Below are 25,643 nucleotides of genomic sequence, written 5' to 3' on the forward strand. Positions count from 1 at the left end.
CGGAGCACCTGGAGGAAACCCATGCAGATACGCAGAGAATGTGCAAACTCCACACAGACAGTTCAATTCCGAGGCTGGAATTGAACCCGGGATCCTGGTGCTGTGAGGCACCATCTAGTAAACAAAAAGATATGCAACTCGTGGCAGTTCAGCAATACCCTAGTACTGCACCAAAGCGAATTGTTTTTGTACTAAATTTCTTTTAAGACTTCAGGCTTCTTGCCTTTCTCTCACTTCTGACGTATTGCCTTACTTTCTGAAGTCATCCTACTGCTTTTTCCTTAGGAATTCAGAAAGCTGATAAAGAAGGAGGAACGACCAATTCTCATGATTTTCTATGCACCATGTAAGTTTTCCTCTGTGCATGCATTCATATTCTGAGCCAGTCAGGTATAACACTATCTATTTATTCCACTGCCTGCTCGTAGGCTGGAAAGAGGTGTTGAGTGGTGGCATGTTCCAATTGCGTGGAAAGCAGTGGTGGGGACAGTGTTTGTGGGAACTAACAAGAAAACTCTTTTTGTATGCCACCAGTCAGGAAAAAAAAATCTGAAAAGCCATGTACAAGGATCTTTACAAAAGAGAGATGCCGGGAGATGTCTGGGATAGATGTAGTTGGCATCAACTACGATTCCTCCTCCTGATTGCCATGCAGTGGAACTAGCAATTGTTTTGGATACTGCTGTTTCATCCTTGTCTCCCAATGCCAAATATCATACCATCAGACACAGGGTAGTGGGCATGTTTTCTTTGCCCCCCACCATACACCTTGGCTAGGGTTCAATTGAAAATTTCAAGACAAAGATCATTGGATTTTGCTAGCCAAGAAAATTAAACCTTACAAAACAAAGGTGATTAAATGAAGTTGAGATGCAGATCAACCAGGATCTAACTAAATGACTGAAAGGGCTGAATGGCCTCTTGTGTTCCTATGTTTGAATTGTGCATTATGGGTGACTGCTTTTGTTTCAAGGTCCCCTCTCCTGCATTTTGAGAGTCCACACTGAAGTACAGGAGAGAAAAAGAAACTGAGTGAAGGGAATTCGTTAGAAAAACATTGCATGCTATTTTTGCAAAGAATACTTTTTACACTTTGCACTGCTGCAACCCCTGATGGTAATGAAACAGCAAGATTCCTCTCGGCCTTCTGTTACTCAGTCAGTGTTTTGTTGCTTTGTGACTTATTTTCTTTCTGGAACAGCTGCTCATGCTTTTGTGTTTTTAACTTCAAATTGTAAGAACCTGCATAGTTGATGTGTTTATTGAGTAATGTGAGTGCTGCAAGAGCTTGCAGTATTGTTTGGTGTTTTTTTTTAACTGTTGCTTCTTTCCGGCCGTTTTCCCCACTATACAGTTGTAATCTGATTTAGCCCCTAAATGCTTTCCTCTTTTTTTTTAAACCCTATGCCTCTCCCACCCACTGCACCTTCACTTCCTAGTGGGAAGGATGAACCCTGCAATTCTTTATGCTTCTGTCAGATTTTTAATAATAAAGATCATGAGCATCAACTCGTATCGACAGTTCTGCAATGCACTTTCATATCTGTATTCTTGGGCTGTGTAAAGTTTAAAGGAAATGTAAGACATAATGATTCACAGTTGAATGAGCGTATACTGTTCTGCATTGATTTTAAGGCGCGCTCAATTTTTTTTCTGGCAACCATACTTTTATCGAATGAACAGAACAGCTTACTAGAAATAGATATGAAACGCATTTCAGAAACTTACAAGTACAAAAGACTGGAATTGCATGGTTGGTAGATCTCCTTTGGGACAAAGATGGGTTAAAGTTTCAAGCATAACCCTTCATTAGAACTGCATAGTGAACAAGTCTAGTGAGATGCGCTGCAACCGGATCATTAACCAACTGTGTGTTTTCTGTGCTTGGTTCCCGAGTGGCACTACATTTTAGGCTTGTTTTTGATGTCTGCAAAACCAGGTGTAATGGGTCCCTTACACTAATTTTTCATGATTCCATTGCAAGGCAAAGCTTGGATGTAAGCACAAGGGAAATGATATTGAAGTTGGTTGAGAAACTAAATGTAGGAAAGTGCACAAAAGAACAGTATTTCTATAAACCTAAAAACAAAAAGAACATGCTGGAAATGTTTGGCAAGTCAGACACTGCATTGAGAGAGAGAAGCATAATTAACACTTCAGGAATTGTCCTTTGGGAGATCTAAAACAGCTGAGCAGTGTGGGCAGGTAAGTGTAGATGCAAATCAAGGACTGGTAAATTTTTGGGAAAGGGATAATGAACGAAGGAAAGTCCTGAATAGCAAGAAAGTGGAGAAACTGTGTAATCTCAGCTATGTGGAGCTTTTCAAAGGTGAGAAGTAGATGAAAGCTGTGTTGAAAAGGAAAATAGCTATCTACGAATGGCAAAATATAATGCAATTCTGGACTTGTATGAGCTGCTCAATGAAGAATGTTAACAACCGTGGAAGATAAATAACTAAACCATATTGAATGACAAGTAATTGCGTGAATGCAAATCTCTGAATTTTGAAACCAGGCAGAACAAATGTGGACCTTATTCATTGGATTAGTGAAGGTTAAAGTAGAGACACCTGATTAAAGGTGTTCAAAATGATGGAAGGTGAATAGTGTAAAACAGTTTCCACTGACTGGGGAATCGTGAAAAAGTAGGTTTAAATTGAGGACAAGGACTAGAAGAATGAGTCATGTAATCTTAAACCACAAAGAGGCCATTCAACTCACCATGTCTATGCCAGCTCTTTGAAAGAACAGTCTAATTTAGTCCCACAATCATCCTTTGCTTTCATCCATCTACAGCTTTTTTCAGTAAATACCCAAAGTTCTTGTGAAATCGGCTTCCATTGCTCTTACAGTGGATCTTAATCCTTGGTGTAAGCAGCATTTTCATTACTACTCTTGCTCTCCTGCCAGTTATTCTAATGTATTCTCCTGTCATAAACCCCTCTACCAGTGGAAAATGAGTGAGGTGGAGGCATAGTGGTAATGCTACTGGAATTGTAATCCAGGGCTAATATCCCACAAACATGGGTTTGAATCCTATCGTGGCAGGTGGTGAAACTTTAATTGAATCAAATCTAAAATTAGAAACTGGAGTAATGGTGACCTCAGCCAATTGCCTGCTACTGCCCTTGTCCAATTGGTTCACGACTGTCCTTTACCGAGGAAAATCAGCCATCCTCACCTGTGACTGCAGACCTGTAGCAATGTGGTTCAGTCTAACTGCCTTGTGAATAGTTAAGAATAGGCAAAAGATTCTGGTCGAGTCAGCCTTGAACAAATTTAAAAAACATTTATTCCTACTGTTACAATCTGTGTGTATTTCTACTGTGTATTTTTGCCTGTATTAAGCCACCACCTCTTTTTTTTTTTGCTATTTCAAAATAGAATTGGTGCATGAAACAAAATACAAAAGCAGATGAAGAGGGGTTGAGAGAAAGTGATTGGATTGAACAGTTTCATTTGAAGAACTGGCACTTGCTGAGCTATAATACGTATGCATTGGAGTGTGGTGAAGTGATTTGTTAAATCTGTCATTGACTCATTTAGCGCAATGTTTATCTCTCTTTCTGTTTATTGTTCTGCTGTCGCCTTTGACCTGCCCTTTCCCCCATGTGTCAGGGTGTGGGGTGTGTAAGCGGATGATGCCAGCCTTTCAACAAGCTGCCACAGAGCTAAAGGGCACCCATGTAAGTATTACAGTTTCATTGGTCTATTAAAAAGGCACCATGCATGCAGACTTGTCAGTTTTTACTTTGTGCACAGATCGTTATAATTGGATGTCTAGTTGTGATTCGGTTACCCTGATCAGGTTTCTCAACCAGTTGGATTTCTATTAGCATGCGCAGGAATTAAAGCAGTAATGAAATACATAATCCTATTAAATTGTGTTTAAAATTTTGTAACCCAGGAAGAAAATCCCACGCAGGATGTCATCACTTAACATCATTCTGCACAATGTCATTTCATATTCACTCGATTCTCTAATTTGAAGCCTGAATTTGTGTTGCTGTTAAATTGTATCAACATTTCTTCTGCCTGAATATTCCCATGTAGCTCACACTTTCAACCTACAAGAGCTGGATCTGCTGATTTGTGCAATGTGTACCCCACAGAGAGACCTACCAGGCATAGGCTGCCCCACTAAAAGTGTACTCCAGTCCGTTCCCAGCATCTCTCACCCCTCTTCACACTGCCAAGTCTTGATTGATCCATAAACCAGACCCACTCATCTGTCTCTGTGCCTCCAGCAATGCTCCTGTTCTCAAGACTTCAACAGTACCAGCAGTGATCTTGCTCCTAGTAACATTGCTAGGACTGAGGAGCTGCCTGAAATTAGTCAGTAAGTCTTTGGTGGTTGGATCATTGTCTTCCAAGACCTGGGATTGACAGTAGCAGACAAGAAGCTACCTAACTGGAATTTAATCCCATTCATTTACTCCAAAATGCCTGCGTCTGGGTTCCCGATGGATGGGGCCAAGGTTACAGTCATTAAATTCATCCAAGTTTGGCAAGGTTAAGCACTTTCAAAGCTGACAGAACCGAGTTTAGATGAACTAGCAAATGGTATCTCGTGCTTTCAAGCACCGTCCCCAATACACACTCCTAACATCAAATGTCTCATAAAGAAGCTGTTCATGCTTTAGGATCCCAGTTGATGGTATTACTAGACAAGGCAGATCCTAGAGTGAACCCTGGCTTGATAGATTTATGATTTGGAAATGTTGGTGTTGGACTGGGGTATACAAAGTTAAATATCACACAACACCAGGTTATAGCCCAACAAGTTTAATTGGAAGTGGCACTCTGAAAGCTACTGTGCTTCCAATTAAACCTGTTGCACTGTAACCTGGTGTTGTGTGATTTTTAAGTTTGATAGATTTAAATTTTGCGATTGGTTAACATGGTGGTCAGTCACTGAGGTTTCAGATGAGGCTGCAGATGTTCTTTCATAAACTTATGTTCTGTTGCTGCACATAAGAAAAGAAAACAAATAAGGCCAGGTAAACTATAGTAAGAAAGACCTTAACACGAATACGAAAACAAAATTTAAATCTGTTTACCAAAAACATTTGTTAGAGACTCAATTCTAGAGTGCTATCACTCCAATCTCAGATTTTTAAATCTTTCCTTAACTGACACTTTCCAGTCTCTTTGCCTTGGTTGGTTGAGCCAATTTTTCTTTTATAATTCTGTTCCATGTCCACTTACACGACCCCCTCTCAATTCTGATGGCTTGCTCTTTTATAACTCGAACCACTGGAAAATTTCTGTCCAAACTCATGAAGCTTAGAAGCTCTATAGACTATAACCCACTTCTGCTAAGGCAACTGGTTAACCTGAACTGAAATACTTTTCTGATCTTGACTATTGATTCTTTTGAACCAAAAATTTGAATATTCTGATTTGAACACTCTATTTACTCTGCCGTTTATTTACCCAGCAGTAAAAACACCTTGTCCTTAATATTGGAGCAGCCACCCTGCCACACACACACACGCACCCGTCGCACCTTGAGGGCAATCAAGGATGGTAAATCATGTCCTCCTCAATGATGCTCACATCCTGAGAACGTTTTGAATAGGTGACATTCAGCACATTGAATGCTCACCGAGTCAACGCTTTCAACGTGAAGATGGGCATGTATCTAATAATGGGCAATGTAAACATTTTGCATTTGTATGAAGGGCAGGAAAATTAAAAGTAGTTAGGGAGCAGTTATGACACATTATGTTGTAAGTTGACTAATTGCAATTGGATTTCAAGTTGAAACGTTAGTTGTTTCCCTGTACCCTCGTGATAAGGATTGTGTTCATTGACCAGGCGACAGCAACTAGGAATTGGAATTAGTGTTCTCAGCAGTCATAAGGAAGCTGTTAATAAGCACCACAAGATCTCAGCCACTAATTATAAACTTCCTTTGCCATATCCCACAGCTGCCTCTTGTCACTGTTTTATTCACAACTTCCCATACCCAGCTCTACTAACTCTGTTTTGGCCTACTATCTGGTCTTTTCCCAGCTGGGTCTTGTTGCATCACCCAGTCTGTTCAATGATTGAAGCAAAATAAACAATTGGGAGTTTTAATTGTTAGTTTAACCTAGACTGAACAGAAATATTTTATTTTTAGTTCAGGTTTCTGGGACTAAGAGTAAACTGCCTCCTGCTCAGCAGATTCCTCATTTTCACAGAACTGGACATTCCAACTCTTGGAACATTTCCGGAAAAACACTTATTCTCAAAATAATTAAGAGCTGTAGATTATCAATTCATCTTGAATTCATTAAACACCAATTTTCTACAAGTGATTTATAAATTCTAATGCTAACTGTTTCCTGAATAGGTAATGGCTGGAATGAATGTCCATCCATCTGAATTTGATGAAATCAAACAGGAATTCAACATCAAAGGATATCCGACCTTCTGTTACTTTGAGTAAGTTGTTGCTAAATCTTCAAGGTATATTTTGAGTTCAGAAAATCAGATCTAAACAATCTTGTGTGATTTTCTTCTTGCAGGCGGATTAACAATAATAATGTAAAATGAAAGAGCTTGAGTGATGTGACAAATATAGATTGACCATCTTATTGAGGTTTTCTTTGTCTTGTCTTGCTTTTCTTCCCCCACACTACTCAAAGATGAGGGCGCCCAAAAATGTACTGGCTATTAATTGGCAATATTGCCTCCTTGCATTCAGTGGAGGTAAAGATCCCAAGGATGCTGGACAGAAGAATAATTGGGCAAAAAATGGACTGTGGCAGAGAAGATAGGAAAAAACCAATTGAACCATATTGGTTAAAAAGGAAAAAAAAAGACAAACCTAGGTTAATGTGGCATCTTTCACAATCTCAGTATGGGGCTGGTGAAGAAGTGAAAAAGCCAAGCCAAGATGAAGATGTGTGTTTGCATTTAAAGCATTGGGAACTAATGTAGGTCAATGAGGGCGAGACAGTATGGGAAAGTGTATGGTCAGTGGGGTTTTGGATGAGGGGACGTTAAAGAATGTGCAGGATGATATGGCAGTCAAGAAAGTATTAAACTAGCCTTGGTGAAAGTGTACATGCAGATTTAAATAACACATGGATAGAGGCAGGCAGTTTTTTTTTAATTTATCCTTTCATCGGATGTGGGTATCACAGACCTTTGAACTGAGTGGCTCACTCGGCTGTTTCAGAGGGACAGTTAAGAGTCAACCATGTAACTGTAGGTCTGAAGTCACATGTGAGCCAGACCAGACAAGATAAAAATGTTTATTTTCTTCCCTAAAGGACATTAGTGAATCAGATGGATTTTTACAACATCAGTGATTATTTCCATGACCACCATCACTGAGACCAGTTTCATATTCCAGATTGGTTAATTGAATTTAAATTCCATCAGCTGCCATGATGAAATTTAAACCCATACCCCGGAGCATTAGCCTCAGTCAAACAAAATTACTACTTTGCCACTGACCCCCCACAAAAGGAGGAGGAAGGAGTCAATAGTCTTTGTGATGAGGAGGAAGTGGCCATAAACCTTGGGGGCATTGAATATGAAGAATCTTGTTTAACCTGAGAGTGGGGGAGGTGGAGTTTGGGTTGGATGGGGAGGTGTTAGTGGTTGGTGATGGTGGCCATCTTTAGTAGGATACTAAGTACTTAGTGATTCCTGAAGAAGGGCTCATGCCCGAAATGTCAATTCTCCGGTCCTTGGATGCTGCCTGACCCTGCTGCGCTTTTCCAGCAACACATTTTCAGCCATCTTTAGTAGCAATGTACACAGTTTGTGATCTTGAAGTGATGTCTTCAATCATTCCAATATTTAATGGGAGTGAATTGAAGCTCATCCAGGACTCCATGTTGGGCAGCAGCCTGACAGCACCAAGTGGAGAGGTAAAAATGGTTATTTTGAGTGGACAGATGGATTTGGGTCCCGAGTCTGCAAATTCTGTTGCCAAAGCAGCAGCATGTGGAGAACAAAGGAAACCACTGACAGATTCATGGAGAGTCCAGAGACAATGCATTATAGAGCAGGAAGAGAAGACTCAATTGGACTCTACAAGGGTTTAACTAATCATTTCCCTTCTGAATACTTAGAGTGATTGCCGAATGGAGATGTTATGTGTGGCCTAATAGAGTACAAAATATATCATCTTAAAGACAGAAAGGAATAAGTTAGAAGCAAACACATCATTGCCATAATGTGTTCTGAGAAATAGTCGTTGCAGTCTGATTTAAAAAAAAATTCTTTTTGTTTAATCTTCTATAATGTGGTTTCAGACAATTTGAGAACATAAGGTGTTTATGTCAGTGGAAATCTGTCTTTCTGTTTATTCTCTCTGCCGGAATTGTTTTCTTTTAAAATTTATTCTTTCATGGTATGTGGGCATGGCAACGCTGGCTATGCCAGCATTTATTGCCCATCCCTAATTTCCCTTAAGGTGGTGGCAAGCCACCTTGACCCACTGCAGTTCATGTGGTGTAGGAACACCTGGTGTACTGTTAGGGAGTAACTGGATTTTGACCCTGTGACAGTGAAGAAATGGCGATACAGTTCCAAGTCCAAATAGTCTGTGGCTTTCAAAGTTTCTGTCTTGGCCTTCCAGTGGTCAAGGTCACCCGTTTGGATAATTGAAGACTTGATGAGTTGTCTGTAAGAGCTGTTAAGAATTTGGAAAAGGAAAAGATATATTACAAAATTAACACTTCTGTTGTTGGGAAAGAAGCATTCTGGTAAAAACAATGACTGCAGATGCTGGAAACCAGATTCTGGATTAGTGGTGCTGGAAAAGCCTGAACTGCTGTGCTCTTCCAGCACCACCACCACTAATCCAGAATCTGGTTTCCAGCATCTGCAGTCATTGTTTTTACCAGAATGCTTCTGCTCTTCCAGCACCACTAATCCAGAATCTGGTTTCCAACATCTGCAGTCATTGTTTTTACCAGAATGCTTCTTTTCCAACAATAGAAGTGTTAATTTTGTAATCTATCTTTTCCTTTTCCAAATTCTTAACAGCTCTTACAGACAACTCATCAAGTCTTCAAATAAGTTTTCCTCCTCTCTCTACAAGAATCTCAGGGAGTCCCTCTCCCACTGCAACTCCCAGGTACTCTATGCTACTTTCTCCCCACCCCCACCCTCCTCTCACTTATCTCTCCACGCTTCAGGCTCTCTGCCTGTATTCCTGATGAAGGGCTTTTGCCCGAAACATCGATTTCGAAGCTCCTTGGATGCTGCCTGAACTGCTGTGCTCTTCCAGCACCACTAATCCAGAATCAAGAAGCATTCTGCCCCAGTCTTTATCCTTCTTTTAATGATTACTCTGATGAGTACATCATTCAGTTTTTAATGTAGCAATGGTCCCAAGTTCAAATAGGCTGGCAATTGTTACAAACCCACCTGACCATTATGAAATACATGACTGTTGAAGAATCTATCACTGTCTAGGTTGGTGTCTATTTGAAATGACTAAGTGTTTAATTTGGTTCAGTTCCTAATGATCTCTGAAGTATCTCTGGTTCTTGATGTGTTTGCCATCTCTGAATGGGCCCAACTTGTAATCCAAGGATAGTACAAATATTAAATTGCTGAAGTATGGGGGAAAAATGTACTGATTGTTCTACCTCATTTTTATCTCATTTCTCCACTGAAGCCATTGTGAGCTTGCACGAGGGTAAACTTCAGGTTTTGACTCCTTTGGTGCATCTCAGCTTGTTAGCTGAATCACTGAGTTGGTCATTTCATGAATCATATTACCAATGATCTATGCCCGGTTTGCATGCCGCATTCTCTCACGTTCATTTTCCGGGTGGATGGGAGCAGTTGGGATATTCCACTGGGTTGCAAGCTCTCACGAAAGCATTAGCTTGCAAATCTGGGGATGTTCAGGCCAATTGCAGCACGTCGAAGTAAAGTCTAAGGTGATATGGGTTTGGAAATGATATTTTATTGTAAAACTGTTTTGCACAAAAGGGAGACCATTTAGCTCTTGTCACAGATTTCAACGAGCAATCCCAAAATCCTAGTCTTGTTTCGTTCTCTAGAGCCGTAAAAACCCTTTATTCAATTGCCTTTTTGAAAGTTACTGTTGAACCTAGTTCCTACAGTATTCTTGATCAGGCAATGCATTCCATATCACATCAACTTGCTGCATGAAAAGATATTATCCTCATCTCCCTCTGTTTTTTCCCAATTGTCTTAAGCATGTGTTTTCTATACATCAACCTTCCTGCCATTGGAAATGGCATTTCTTTCATTTGTGCCCTTCAACGCATTGACTATCTCTCCCAAGTCTAACTTCAACTTTTTCTTCTGTAAGCAAAGTCATCCCTAAGGTCTTTAGTCTCCACATGACTAAAGTTTTCATCCCTCGTGCCCTTCTGGTAAATCTCCTACGACTCTAGCATCCTATCTAAAGTGCAGTGCACAGAACTGGTCACAATGCTTAGTGGTTTACAAAAGTTGAGTATTAACTTTCTTTCTTGTGAACTTTGATTCCTATAAAGTCCAGAGTCCTATTAGCCTTGTAAAGTGGGGAGAAAATAGAGAAAATGAGTGACAGTCTTAATTCTCATGTTCTTATGAAGGAATCAAAGGGTATGGGGAGAAAATGGGAGCAGGGTACTGAGTTGGATGATCATCCATGGTCCTGTTGAACACAGGAGCAGGCTCAAGAGGCAGAATGGCCTACTTTTTTTTCTATCATCTAGATAGCAGTTTTTTTGTGCACAGATGATGAGAATTTGACTTGAAAGGTAACTAGGAATGAATGGAATAAAAATCTGCTTAATCCTACTGATCGCTATTTGCCTTGAAGTTGTGCTATTTCTTGATGGAATTCACACTCCAAATTTTGATACTGAAGTTCTGGGCTGTGTGTGGGGATAAGTCATTTGCATAGGACTATTTGACAGGGAAAAAAAAATAATTTTTCGACATTAAACATGGCAATTACAGTTGGGATCCTTTGGGAATGTCGATGAACTTTAATTGGAATTTTGCCCAGACTGATTGCCATTTGTTAATTTGAGCAAATTAGAAAATGTTTCTGAAGTATATTTATATAATCATCTTAACAGTGTTTCTTAAAATTGATCACTGTAAAAGCTGTTTTAGAATTACCATCGCTTCCTGAGGACCTATTTAAAATTCTCTTCTCAGAAATTGCTCCAAGAGTCATTTCACAGCAACTGACAAATTATGAATTTTAAAGTGTTTTTTAAACACATGACTATCTTGGTTGCTGTCTCTAAAATTGAAAGTCAAACAGCCTTAACTTTTAAAAATTGACAAATTTGATTTGCGTGTACAGTGCTTCTAATTATTGCGTGAGAGTGTGTTACTTTCTTCTATTCCTTATGATGAATGTATAGCTTATTTGTCCTATCTAAGGCGTGATTTCTAAACTTGTGTAAATTACCACTTCCGTGGTCTTTGTGATGGATGGTGAAGTTATGTCAGGTATCTTGATGGTTGCTTTAGTCCAAAGATGGTTCTTACTGACCTTTGTGGATCTGAGGACCTCACATTTCACAGCCAGTGGAATACTTTTAGAAGTACAATTGCTCTTGTAATACAAGAAACAAGGCAGGCATTTTGTGCTAATCAAGACCCAGTATCACGTAGGTGATGTTGGTTGGAGGATGAAAATTGGTCTAGATAGCAGGGATAATACCCCCTGCTCCACTTCAACAAGGTCCAGTGGGACCTTGTGTATCCACCTGAGGGGGCAGATGATACCTCAATTTCGCGTGTCATTTTAAAGAGGCTTGAAAGGTAAATGAAGTCAGCATAGTCCTACCAGACTAGAGCTGCTCTCTCATTAGAGGGGGACAACTAGTGGTGGTTTAACTTGAGAGTTACCACCAGGTGGTGAGGAGATAGGTTGAGGAGGAGCATCCTTCATGGTAACCTCAGCTTGAATCTGTGTTGGCAACACTCTACATTGCAAACCAGCCATCCAGCCAACTGAGCTAACTACCCCTATTCCAAGGTAAATAGGAATGTATGGAATAACAGAACAATATACCGTCTCGATTACATCACAGTGTTGGCTTGGGTTATGTGATTAGTTGCCTGCATTTGTGTAGCTGTCCTGTGATTGGCAGTGCAAGTCTTGTTCCTCATCTGGTTGCCGTGGAACAGGGAAGACTCTACCTTGTTGACCCAGTTTTCACCACTCATTCAATAAAGAGCAAAAATGAGTTCAAGATTGAAAAACTTTCATTGATTATCATTTGCAAAAATAATCACCTCTGGACGATGTATTAAGGCTTTAGAACTGTACCTCAACCTGAGTTGACTTCCCTGGAGACAAAGAATGTCTCTGTTTTTATACCCATATGCCATTTCAGCATTTGTTCCTTTAAGGTGAACCCTGAGGTTTGATTACTGCAACATTTATTCATTGATGTTTTGACAACAAAATGTAGGTTTGAGTAGCTATTACATCCAAGGATCTGAATTTTTCAATGAAAAAAGTGAAACATGAAATAATGACCCCTCTATTGTTATGACACAATCACGAGACCATAATTGTGTGAAGAAGTCCCTTCAGCCCATTTGATACCATAATTTCAGGCTCTCTGTCCTTCATTATAAAATGGTTGAATTTTGTGCAATGTTGTATGTTATACACAATAATTGAGTTGTTTCTTTTTCTCTGATTTCTTTCAAAAGGAAGGGAAAATTTCTATTTAACTTTGAAAACTATGGAGCTACTGCCCAAGATTTTGTTGAGTGGATGAAAAAGTGAGTAGCATTAAACGTTGTATGTATAAAGAAAACTACACGTGTGCCTTGCTGACTCTACTACCATGGCACAAAGGACAATTTTGTTTTCACCTTTCAACCTATTTTAGTGCATTGGGGAATAGAAATGCTTCACTACACTGAGATTATGTATCCTCTTAAACTGGGCTCTCACTCCAATTTTATTGGGCATGTTTTCATCATAACTCGGTTATTGTTAATGTCCTTATCATTCATCTAAACAAATATTTACCGATAGCTGATTGTATCTGGAAGTATTTTGTTCCTGGATCTAAAGGATCGTGTATCACAGGCTCCTTTGCAATATAGTCAAATGCCTCCCAAAAAAAAAGTGCTGCTTAATGACTGGAATAAAATTATCTATGTTGTGCTTTTATCTTTCTTAGCTATACGAACTTCACTGTGATCAAGTTAAATACACTCAACCACAGGAAGAGTCACTCTTAATCTCCTCTGCAAAAGAAAGCATTTGTTTTCAGGGAGGAGAATGAAAAGGACATCAACTCGCGCTTGGTAGTTGATGGATGGTTTGCACCTTGGTTTATCTGATGTGTTCATTTTTGTGACACAGTTGCATTTCTTTTGTCACCAGACCCCAAGAAGCACAGCCCAAAGCCCCAGAGATCCCATGGGCAGAGCAGGAGTCTGCAGTGTCTCATTTAACAGATGATACCTTTGATGGGTTTGTGAAGGAACACCCATCCGTACTTGTGATGTTTTATGCGCCATGTAAGTTGCAGTTTAAATGCAAGTCAGCCTTTACTTGCTGCTTATGGGCCTGTTCTGTAAGAACTATGGATACTTGAGGTTTTAGCCACTTTTAAAATTGCACTGTTGCTCTGGATCTTTCTTGTCTGATGTATCTGCAGTCTTATTACATCATATGGACTCATACTTCACCAGAAAACAATGGATTTCAATGGTAGTTATTGAGAGTTTGACTGTTCCCAGACTCAGAAACTCTCAACCAATCACTTTGATTTAAGATACTCCTTATCTGCCCTAACATTGTCTCTGTGTGTAGTTCGCAGAGTGGCTGCTGAATCTGTTATATGCCAGGAATTTCAGTTTTCAGCTGGCTTGGGTCCTCCATAATATTTTTCTTTTGAAATGTTACTAAGAATCACAGTCGCTTATCTTGATTGGAGGAAAACACAATTAACGTTTTGACCCTAAAGATTCTTCAGGAGGGAGCCCCTTACTCTGTCCCCGGCCTAAGTCTTTTCCATTGCAGGCTGTTGGGGGCATTGCATTAAGAGCCACTCTATTTTAGCGATGCCATGTTCTGAGAGAGATGGTGTATAAGTTGGCAGGAAGTGTTGTGTGCTGGAGGTCCGTCAGTAACCCCCCTCCCGTGCTTTGGTGTCAGATTTAATTTGATGCTCCTGTGATGTGCTTTGGCTTGTTTAATTACTTTAACACTGCTATACAGCTGGGGTTGGGCTTGCAGGTTGTCAGAAACTGTTCTTACAAGGACAGAAATGTTAAAGCAGTTTCTGCTTTTTCAAGCTTCAGGGAAGATGGTCAATTCTATTTTTGCACAGGAAATCCTTCTACCCACACAGTTAACCCATCTGATTCCATCTCTTTCTCCATCTAAACCTTGAAATTTTCTGAAGAAGGAATAAATTATTCAACTAATATAAAGAAAACAAACTCAGAATTTATTCTGCAAATGATCAAGGCTGATGCAGGCAGTCACTGAGAATGCTGCCATCAATGTGTTTTGTCTCCGGTTTGTATGTATTGTGTGGTTTAAACACAATTCAGCAGAAACAAAGACTGAAAAATAGTGATGCACAGCGTCAAGTCATCTTGTGAACAAGGCAGACTTAGTTCCTAAAATGCTGTTAATCAACACAGCTCATTATTGACCCTCTATAATTGGCATTCCATGAGTTAGGGACATTTGGGAACTGAACAGCAACATAATTTGCTTAACCTCATTTCAACAGGAAATGCTATCAAACCCAGCCAAGTCAATCCGCCTCAGCCATAAATAGATGAGACATGACAGGGTTAGTTATCACTGACTGTTATTTTCAGTTTTATAATATTTTGGCCTTTGGTGTTGCCAAGAGCAATGAGTTTTTGGTTGTTATCAAAATAGCACCCAGTCGATGTGGGACTGTTGTGCAAAGCCACTTGCTCTATCACAACCCTGCCAGTGATGATACAATAAATTTCGATACGTGACTCTTCTGTTTTCACTGATCATCTGTGCTTCAGGTACTGTTTTATCCATTAAGGAAATAGATTATGGAGGGTAAAAGCAGGGAAAAAACAATGGAAAATAGAAAAGTTAGGCATTGCGTAGACCATACGGCACTGAAACAAGTGTTCTGCCCATTGGGTTCATGCCATAATTAATGCTTCATATGAGCCTCCACTGTTCCTATTCCACCACCATTTCAGAATATGGAACTGTTCCTTAAATTCACCTGTGCCAATTGCCTAAACTGCTCCTTCTGGTACTGAGTTTCATATTCTGAATAAAGAAAATTCTCTATTGCATTTGTTAGTGACTATCTTATATTTATAGCTTCTTTTTCTTATCTCAACTACTAGTGGCAAAAACTTTTCCTACATCTATCATGCTGATACCTTTTATAATTTTAATCATTTTTTAATTCACTCTTGCAATGTGGACATCACTGTGTGAACCAGCATTTACTGACCATTCTGAATTGTCCTTCAGAAGTTGGTAATGAGCTGCCTCTTTGAACCACTGTAAGCTGTAAGTAGACCCACAATGTCATTAGGGCGAGAGTTCCAAGATTTTGACCCAGTGACACTGAAGGAATGGTGATATATTTTCAAAATTAAAAATTACAAACACCAGGTTATAGTCCGACAGGTTTATTTGGAGCTACTGGCTTCCAAAGCGCTGCTCCTTCGTCAGGTAGCTAGTGGGGCAGGATCATAAGACACAGAATTTATAGGCACAAGATCATTGTGTCATGCAACTGATACAATATATTGAATGAACCTAGATTGCTGTTAAGTCTTTCATCTTTTAGAATGGGTTGCAGGTTTCAATTCATTAATATGTAAATCCCAGAACAACTTTCAAGTACATCCAAGTCTGAGTAGCTCAGAGGGGAACTTGCCAGCGGTGATGTTTCTGGGTATCTGTGCCCTCATCCTTCTAGGTTCAGAAGGTGCTGTCTAAGGGAGCTTGATGAATTTCTGCAATGCATCTTGTTTATTCAGTATGCTGATGCTACTGAGCATCGATGATGGAGAGACTGAATGGCACTACTTCAGCAAACACGTTGAGTGGGCTACTTTGACCTGGATGGTATCAAGCTGCTTACGTTGTTAGAGTAGCACTCAGCCACTGAATTGGGGGATTTTTCCATCACAGACCTGGTTTGCACCTTGTAGGTTGTGGACAGGCTCTGGGGAATCAGAAGGTTTAGATTACATTACAGCGTGGAAACAGGCCCTTCGGCCCAACAAGTCCACACCGACCCGCCGAAGCGCAACTCACCCATGCCCCTACATTTACCCCTTACCTAACACTACGGGCAATTTAGAATGGCCAATTCACCTGACCACATTTTTGGACTGTGGGAGGAAACCGGAGCACCCGGAGGAAACCCACGCAGACACGGGGAGAACTTGCAAACTCCACACAGTCAGTTGCCTGAGGTGGGAATTGAACCCGGATCTCAGGTGCTGTGAGGCAGCAGTGCTAACCACTGTGCCACCGTGCCGCCCATAAAGGTGAGTTATCTGCTGCAAGATTCCTAGCTTCTGATTTGATTTTATTGCCATAGTACTTGTATGACTAGTCCAGTTCAGTTTCTGGTCAATGGCAACCCCAGGAATATTGATCGTCAGGATTCAGTGTTGTTAGTACCATTGAATGGCAAAGGGCAATAGTTCGATTCTCTTTTGTTGGAGATGGTTATTGCCTGGCACTTGTGTGGTTCAGATGTCACCTGCCATTTGTCAGCCCAGGCCTGCATATTATCTGGATCTGTTGCAATTGAGCATGGACTTCTTCGGTATCTGAGGAGTTGCAAAAGATGCTGAACATTGTGCAGTCATTTGTGGACATCACCACTTCAGACCTTGAGATGCAGGGAAGATTTATAAGATCTCAGCCCTCAGTGTTCTCCCTTTCAAGGAAGGGAGACCCAGCTATTCTGGTCTCCATGACTGTCACATCCTTTACTCTGAACCTTCTATCCCAGAGGTAGGAATGCTAACACGATCTTACAGAGGCAAAATAATTCAAATGGCCATTTCCTGTTATGTGTGATTTTTTTTAATGTATAAATAGTTTTTCCTTCTTATTAGCTGGATGAATGCAGCACTTTGGAAACAGTGGTTCAATCTGTTAAAATAAGCCTAAAATACCTCCACCTTTGTCCTTTATAGAGTTTTTAAATCCCGATTCTCTCAACTGTACTTGAACAGTTGACAGGTGCATGTTAGTCAGACTGTCTGCAGTGCTGAGGTGGCAGCTGGTAATTGTCACAGTGACAGGAAGTTATTAAACATGGAAATAATTGTTGAGCACTGAACCTATCTGATTAACACTGAGGCAGTCAGCTGGCCAATTCTAACTAAAATGAGATTAAACAATTTGTATTGCTATTTAGTTTCCAATTAAATTCATTCCTTAAATCATTGACTGTTAATTATAGAAGTTCAATAATCAGTATTGTGTTCATTAGCAGTATTTTAGTGACTGACTTTGTTGGCAAAGCTGACAAAATGTGTTTCACTCTCGCAGTCTCTATTGGGCCCTGTCCCTCCATTTCGAGGAAAAAAAAAGTGACTCAAATTTATATAGCACTTTTCACGACCACAAGACATCCCAAAGCACTTTATAGCAAATTAAATATTTTTGAAGTTTAATTATTTATTGTTATGTAAGAAACAATGCAGCCCAATTTACAGGCAGCAAGCTCCCCCAAAAGAAATATGATAAAGGCTAGATAATCTTTTTTTAATTGATATTTGAGGGACACCAGAGATAGTTCTGCAGTTGTTGGAAATAGTGCAAGGAGACCGCTTATGAGGTGGATTCAGGACTTAATTTAATATCTCATCCAAAAGGTGGCTTTTACAGAAGCCCAACATTCCTTCATGACTGCATGGAGCAGCCAGTTTAATTTTATGCTTAATGTCCCAATCTTCTGTCTCCAGTGAGACTGTTACAGACTGTCCCGTTGCGGATAAATGTAAGACTCTGCGTTCATCTCTTATGCAATGTTTATCCCTCAATCAGTACCTAATTTTTAAAAATCTGATTTTTTTTATATCACATTGTTGCTTGTGGGTGCTTTCGGAGTGCAAATTGGCTGCTGTTTCCTCTATAGCATCAGAGACTGCACCTCAGTGGTACTTTGTCTGTTGTAGTTTGAGGCATCCAGTGATGCAGAAGTTGCAGTATAAATGCCAGAATTTTATTTTTTCATAGCAGAAATGATGCTGCTATGCTGATTTTTGTTTCCAAATTACAAATTTCAAGGCAGGACTTCTTTCGGAGGGGAATATAACTGACAATGAAAGCAAATATTAAAAGAAGAATTTATACCTGTTTCTGCCTTTTCTAAAATAAATGGTAGGAACTCTTGATTGGGAAAATCATAATTTGCCTATCAACCTCAATCTTTCTGCCATCCATGTATGTACTTCATTCTATACTCTATCCTGCCCACAAAAATTGTGAACTTTACCCCACCAACTTAATCTCTTCAAGCAATGTTCTGCAAAAGTATTTGCTGATTGCTGCTAATTAATCCCAGACCATTAATCCTAGAATGACTAGGGTAGGAATAGGTCCAGCGCAGCAGGTCAGGCAGCATCCAGGGAACAGGAGAATCGACGTTTCGGGCATAAGCCCTTCTTCAGGAATGAGGAAAGTTTGTCCAGCAGGCTAAGATAAAAGGTAGGGAGGAGGGACTTGGGGGAGGGGCGTCGGAAATGTGACAGGTGGAAAGAGGTCAAGGTGAGGGTGATAGGTCAGACTGGGGTGGGGGCGGAGAGGTCGGGAAGAAGATCTCAGGTTAGGAAGGCGGTGCTGAATTTGATGGATTTGACTGAGACAGGGTGGGGGAAGGGGAAATGAGGAAACTGGTGAAATCCGAGTTCATCCCTTGTGGTTGGAGGGTTCCTAGCCAGAAGATGAGGCGTTCTTCCTCCAATCGTCGTTTTGTTGTGGTCTGACGATGGAGGAGTCCAAAGACCTGCATATCCTTGGTGGAGTGGGAGGGGGAATTGAAATGTTGAGCTACAGGGTGGTTGGGTTGGTTGGTCCGGGTGTCCCAGAGGTGTTCTCTGAAACGCTCCGCAAGTAGCCGGCCTGTCTCCCCAATATAGAGGAGGCCACATCGGGTGCAGAGGATGCAATAGATGATATGTGTGGAGGTGCAGGTGAATCTGTGGCGGATATGGAAGTTTCCTTTGGGGCCTTGGAGGGAGGTGAGGGGGGAGGTGTGGGCGCAAGTCTTGCACCTCCTGCGGTTGCAGGGGAAGGTGCCAGGAGTGGAGGTTGGGTTGGTGGGGGGTGTGGATCTGACGAGGGAGTCACGGAGGGAGTGGTCTTTACTGAATGCTGATAGGGGAGGGGAGGGAAATATATCCTTGGTGGTGGGGTCCGTTTGGAGGTAGCGGAAATGACGGCGGATGATGCGCTGTACATGGAGATTGGTGGGGTGGTAGGTGAGGACCAGTGGGGTTCTGTCCTGGTGGCGGTTGGGGGGGCGGGGTTCAAGGGCGGAGGAGCGGGAAGTGGAAGAGATGCGGTGGAGGGCATCGTCAACCACGTCGGGGGGGAAATTGCGGTCCTTGAAGAAGGAGGCCATCTGGGTTGTGCGTTTTTGGAACTGGTCCTCCTGGGAGCAGATGCGGCGGAGTCGAAGGAATTGAGAGAATGGGATGGCGTTTTTACAGGGGGCAGGATGGGAGGAGGTGTAGTCCGATGGCCTCCTTTTTCAAGGACCGCAATTTCACCCCCGACATGGTCGACGATGCCCTCCACCGCATCTCTTCCACTTCCCGCTCCTCCGCCCTTGAACCCCGCCCCTCCAACCGCCACCAGGACAGAACCCCACTGGTCTTCACCTACCACCCCACCAATCTCCATGTACAGCGCATCATCCGCCGTCATTTCCGCTACCTCCAAACGGACCCCACCACCAAAGATATATTTCCCTCCCCTCCCCTATCAGCATTCCGTAAAGACCACTCCCTCCGTGACTCCCTCGTCAGATCCACACCCCCCACCAACCCAACCTCCATTCCCGGCACCTTCCCCTGCAACCGCAGGAGGTACAAGACTTGCGCCCACACCTCCCCTCTCATCTCCCTCCAAGGCCCCAAAGGAAACTTCCATATCCGCCACAGATTCACCTGCACCTCCACACATATCATCTATTGCATCCTCTGCACCCGATGTGGCCTCCTCTATATTGGGGAGACAGGCCGGCTACTTGCGGAGCGTTTCAGAGAACACCTCTGGGACACCCGGACCAACCAACCCAACCACCCTGTAGCTCAACATTTCAATTCCCCCTCCCACTCCACCAAGGATATGCAGGTCTTTGGACTCCTCCATCGTCAGACCACAACAAAACGACGGTTGGAGGAAGAAGGCCTCATCTTCCGGCTAGGAACCCTCCAACCACAAGGGATGAACTCTGATTTCACCAGTTTCCTCATTTCCCCTCCCCCCACCCTGTCTCAGTCAAATCCATCAAATTCAGCACCGCCTTCCTAACCTGAGATCTTCTTCCCGACCTCTCCGCCCCCACCCCAGTCTGACCTATCACCCTCACCTTGACCTCTTTCCACCTATCACATTTCCGACGCCCCTCCCCCAAGTCCCTCCTCCCTACCTTTTATCTTAGCCTGCTGGACAAACTTTCCTCATTCCTGAAGAAGGGCTTATGCCCGAAACGTCGATTCTCCTGTTCCCTGGATGCTGCCTGACCTGCTGCGCTTTTCCAGCAACGCATTTCCAGCTCTGATCTCCAGCATCTGCAGACCTCACTTTCTCCTCTAGGAATAGGTCCAGTCAAGGATAGTAGTGGGAAGTTGCGTGTGGAGGCTGAAGAGATTGGGGAGACATTGAATGAATACTTTTCGTCAGTATTCACTCAGGAACAGGACATTGTTGCCGATGTGAATATTGAGTCACAATTAATTAGAATGGATGGCTTTGAGGTATGTAGCGAAGAGGTGTTGGAAATTCTGGAAAGGGTGAAAATAGATAAGTCCCCTGGGCCTGATAGCATTTATCCTAGGATTCTCTGGGAAGCAAGGGAGGAGATTGCAGAGCCATTGGCCTTGATTTTTATGTCCTCATTGTCTACAGGAATAGTGCCAGAAGACTGGAGGATAGCAAATCTGGTTCCCTTGTTCAAAAAGGGGAGTAGGGATAACCCTAGTAACTATAGGCCGGTGAGTGTCACTTCTGTTGTGGGCAAAGTCTTAGAGAGAATTGTAAGGGATAGGATTTATGAACATCTGGATAGGAATAATGTGATCAAGGATAGTCAGCAGGTTTTGTGAAGGGCAGGTCGTGCCTCACAAACCTTATTGAATTCCTTGAGAAGGTGACTAAGGAGGTAGACGAGGATAAAGCGGTAGATGTGGTGTATATGGATTTTAGTAAGGCGTTTGATAAGGTTCCCCATGGTAGACTACTGCAAAAAATACGGAGGTATGGCATTGAGGGTGAGTTGGAGGTTTGGATTAGGAATTGGCTGGCTGGAAGAAGACAGAGGGTAGTAGTTGATGGCAAAGGTTCATCTTGGAGTGCAGTTACTAGCGGTGTTCCGCAAGGATCTGTTTTGGGACCATTGCTGTTTGTCATTTTTATAAATGACCTGGAGGAGGGGCTAGAAGGTTGGGTGAGCAAGTTTGCGGATGATACGAAAGTCAGTGGTGTTGTTGACAGTGAGGAAGGATGTGTCATGTTACAGCAGGATATAGATAAGTTGCAGAGCTGGACAGAAAGGTGGCAAATGGAGTTCAATGTAGGTAAGTGTGAGGTGATTCACTTTGGTAAGAGTAACAAAAAGATGGGGTACTGGGCTAATGGTCAGATACTTGGTAGTGTGGATGAGCAGAGGGATCTTGGTGTCCATGTACACAGATCTCTGAAAGTTGCCACCCAGGTAAATAGTGCAGTAATGAAGGCATATGGCGTACTGGCTTTTATTGGTAGAGGAATTGAGTTCCGGAGCCCTGAGGTCATGTTGCAGTTGTATAAGACTCTGGTGCGGCCGCATCTGGAGTATTGTGTGCAGTTTTGGTCGCCATACAATAGAAAGGATGTGGAGGCACTGGAACGGGTGCAGAGGAGGTTTACCAGGATGTTGCCTGGTATGGTAGGAAGATCGTATGAGGAAAGGCTGAGGCACTTGGGGCTGTTTTCATTGGAGAAAAGAAGGTTTAGGGGTGACTTGATAGAGGTGTACAAGATGATTAGGGGTTTATATAGGGTTGACCATGAGAACCTTTTCCACGTATGGAGTCAGCTATTACGAGGGGGCATAGCTTTAAATTAAGGGGTGGTAGATATAGGACAGATGTTAGGGGTAGATTCTTTACTCAGTGAGTCGTGAGTTCATGGAATGCCCTGCCAGTAGCAGTGGTGGACTCTCCCTCTTTATGCTGAAAATGTGTTGCTGGAAAAGCGCAGCAGGTCAGGCAGCATCCAGCATCTGGATGTGCTGCGCTTTTCCAGCAACACATTTTCAGCTCTGATCTCCAGCATCTGCAGCCCTCACTTTCTCCTCTCCCTCTTTATGGGCATTTAAACGGGCATTGGATAGGCATATGGAGGATAGTGGGCTAGTGTAGGTTAGGTGGGCTTGGATCGGCGCAACATCGAGGGCCATAGGGCCTGTACTGCGCTGTATTTTTCTATGTTCGTTCTTCAGTCTTCGCACTTTTGCTGTTTAATCCTGGTCTCCAGTTTACCACAAATTGCATTGCTCTTCCAAGCTTGGTTTGTCACCGTCTTTCTTTTTGCCCCCTCTTGGCCATTTGGTAACACCTTCTGACCTGTTAGATTTCTGGTTGCTGTAAAATTATCAGAAAGAACCTTGGGCTGGTTTTTATGGTGAAATAATGGACTGAGCTGACATTCTCTGGAGCTTTAGTTCTGAGATGGGATACATTCTGAATTCTGTTTTTGTTTCCAATTTTGTAGGGTGTGGTCACTGTAAAAAGATGAAGCCAGAGTATGAGGAAGCTGCCGAGGTGTTGAATAATGACAGAGATGTAAGGAAATGTTTGTGCTTTCTTTCTTAAAACTTTGCTGTTTTAGCCGGAGTTATTGGTTAGTGAGAATAATGCACCTAAGAACGAATGATGCCAGCCTTTCCCCATTTGCAAAATTTCAGTGTACCTTCTTATCTTTCCTCCCTTCTGTCTGCCTGCTCCTTTGCCTTACTGGTTTTGCTCTGTTATCCTAGAGTCCGGGTGTGTTGGCAGCAGTTGACGTCACAACTCAGAAGCACTTAGGAGAAAAGTATCAAATCACTGGCTTTCCAACCCTCAAGTACTTTGAAAATACTGAAGAGAAATGGACACTTCCGCATCTGCGGACCAAGGATAAGATCATCGAGTGGCTCCACAAGTATGTTGTTGATCTTGAACAAAATGCATCATTGCCTCTGCAGCATTTTTTTTAATGAATCCAGGCTGAAGACTCCAGGCTTGCGTGCAGGGCACCTCAAAAGACAAGTAGCACAGAAGATGATGTGATGATTGGCTTGTGTTTGATCCGTGATGCACTGAAGTCACTCACTCTGGCCAGACATCTTGCCTGAAGAGCGCTAGATAAGATAAAAGCCCGGACGACTCAAAGTTGAGTTCTCCAATTTACAAATAACACTTCCTTCCAATCCCCTGACTCCCTTCCCAGCCCGTCCCCTTCCCTTCCACTCCTCCTTGCCACCGACTGGATTCATTCCTATCACTGACCAACCGGGTCGTACCCTCTACCTGGCTTCACCTATCCCCACTTCACCACCCTGCCCCCACCACCTCCTTTATCTGTAGCTCCTCCCACACCCATCCCCAGCCCTGAAGAAGGGTTACACCTGAAACGTTGACTTCTCCACCTTCTGATACTGCCTGGCTCGCTCTGTTCTTCCAGCCTCCTGCCTGTCTACTTTGGATTCCAGCATCTGCAGTTTTTTTTGTCTCTAGATAAGATTTCATGCCCAGGTAGATGCCCTAGTTGGGTCTAAAGAGACAATCTATTTGACAAAAACGATTCTTTACATTTTAACCTTCTGCTGTTTCAGTAAAGTAATGTTCTTCATAAGATAAATTATGCAAGCAAAATGTGGGACTGACCCACTGAAGTGAGTTATTATTGCAGGTTAACAGAAGTTGCATCAGCGAGGGTTGGCTTTAAGGATTGTATTAAATGAAGAGATGCTGTTTAGGGTGGGGATTCAGTAGCTAAAGGCCCAGTGGTGGAGTAATGAAAATGAGAACAGAAGTTGCTGGAAAAACTCAGCAGCTCTGACATCATCTGTGGAGAGAAATCAAAGTTAACATTTCAGCTCATGTGGCCCTTCCTCGGAACTGGTCACTTGACCCGAAACACTAACTCTGATTTCTCACCACGGATGCTGCCAGATCTGCTGCGCTTTTCCAACAATTTCTGTTTTTGCTTCTGACTTACAGCGTCTGCAGTTTTTTTTCGGTTTTTAATGAAAATGAGGGACTGGAGTCATGGAGATGTACAGCATGGAAACAGACCCTTCGGTCCAACCTGTCCATGCCGACCAGATATCCCAACTCAATCTAGTCCGACCTGCCAGCACTCAGCCCATATCCCTCCAAACCCCTACTATTCATATACCCATTCAAATGCCTCTTAAATGTTGCGATTGTACCAGCCTCCACCACTTCCTCTGGCAGCTCATTCCATACATGTACCACCCTCTGCATGAAAACGTTGCCCCTTAGGTCTCCTGTATATCTTTCCCCTCTCACCCTAAACCTATGCCCTCTTGTTCTGGACTCCCTGACCCCAGGGAAAAGACTTTGCCTATTTATCCTATCCATGCCCCTCATAATTTTGTAAACCTCTATAAGGGCACCCTCAGGCACTCCAAGGAAAACAGCCCCAGCCTGTTCAGCCTCTCCGTGTAGCTCAAATACTCCAACCCATGCAACATCCTTGTAAATCTTTTCTGAAACCTTTCATGTTTCACAACATCTTTCCGGTAGGAAGGAGACCAGAATTGTACGCAATATTCGAACAGTGGCCTAACCAATGTCCTGTACAGCTGCAACATGACCTCCCAACTCCTGTACTCAATACTCTGACCAATAATGGAAAGCATACCAAACGCTTTCTTCACTATCCTATTTACCTGCGACTCCACTTTCAAGGAGCTATGAACCTGCACTCCAAGGTCTCTCTGTTCAGCAACACTCCCTAGGACCTTACCATTAAGTGTATAAGAGGTTGTATGGCCAGAAGATGTTTTAGAGATGGAGAGGGATGAGACCTTAGTGACTTTTGAAAACACGTGCAAAATTTTAAAGTATTGTGGCTGAACTGATAATTGATGTTGTACACTTGAGGAGAACAGGTGAATTTGGACAAGTTAGACTACACAGACAGTAGAATTTTGGAGGTGCTCAGATTGATAGGTTGGGTGAATGGAGAGCATTGGAATTGTCATTGACAACCTTCATTCCCCTAACCCCAGTACACTGGCCAGCAACTAGTTCATCATCGAGTAGCTTCACACTGCTTTCCATGTGAAGTTTCCCCAATTACTCATTGTCCTTGATGGTTCATGGGGTGATGTCGACATGCTTTTGACTGCGATGAAATCACTCCATTGAACTGCTCCAGTGTGCCTTCAGACAAGGGGCTGTCAGACGCAATGTCA

The 25,643-nt window shown here is 42.4% G+C and overlaps 1 protein-coding gene across 2 annotated transcripts in view; it reads left to right on the top strand.

Moving 5' to 3' along the window:
* pdia5 (protein disulfide isomerase family A, member 5) overlaps positions 1–25,643 on the top strand; it is a 125,530-nt gene that overhangs the window by 38,605 nt on the left and 61,282 nt on the right. For both annotated transcript variants that reach the window (XR_006312204.2, XM_043694262.2), the window contains exons 7-13: positions 286–346; positions 3,619–3,686; positions 6,341–6,432; positions 12,658–12,729; positions 13,343–13,479; positions 22,931–23,001; positions 23,196–23,359. Coding sequence is in view for 1 of the 2 variants with exons in the window: in XM_043694262.2 (XP_043550197.1) it covers positions 286–346; positions 3,619–3,686; positions 6,341–6,432; positions 12,658–12,729; positions 13,343–13,479; positions 22,931–23,001; positions 23,196–23,359 (665 nt within the window). In the remaining variant the exon portion in view is untranslated. The remainder of the gene's footprint in view (positions 1–285; positions 347–3,618; positions 3,687–6,340; positions 6,433–12,657; positions 12,730–13,342; positions 13,480–22,930; positions 23,002–23,195; positions 23,360–25,643) is intronic.

Source organism: Chiloscyllium plagiosum, unplaced genomic scaffold, assembly GCF_037043375.1.
Source record: "Chiloscyllium plagiosum isolate Xiang-an unplaced genomic scaffold, Cpla_swu_hap1 HiC_scaffold_7, whole genome shotgun sequence".
NCBI classification, from domain to species: Eukaryota; Metazoa; Chordata; class Chondrichthyes; order Orectolobiformes; family Hemiscylliidae; genus Chiloscyllium; species Chiloscyllium plagiosum.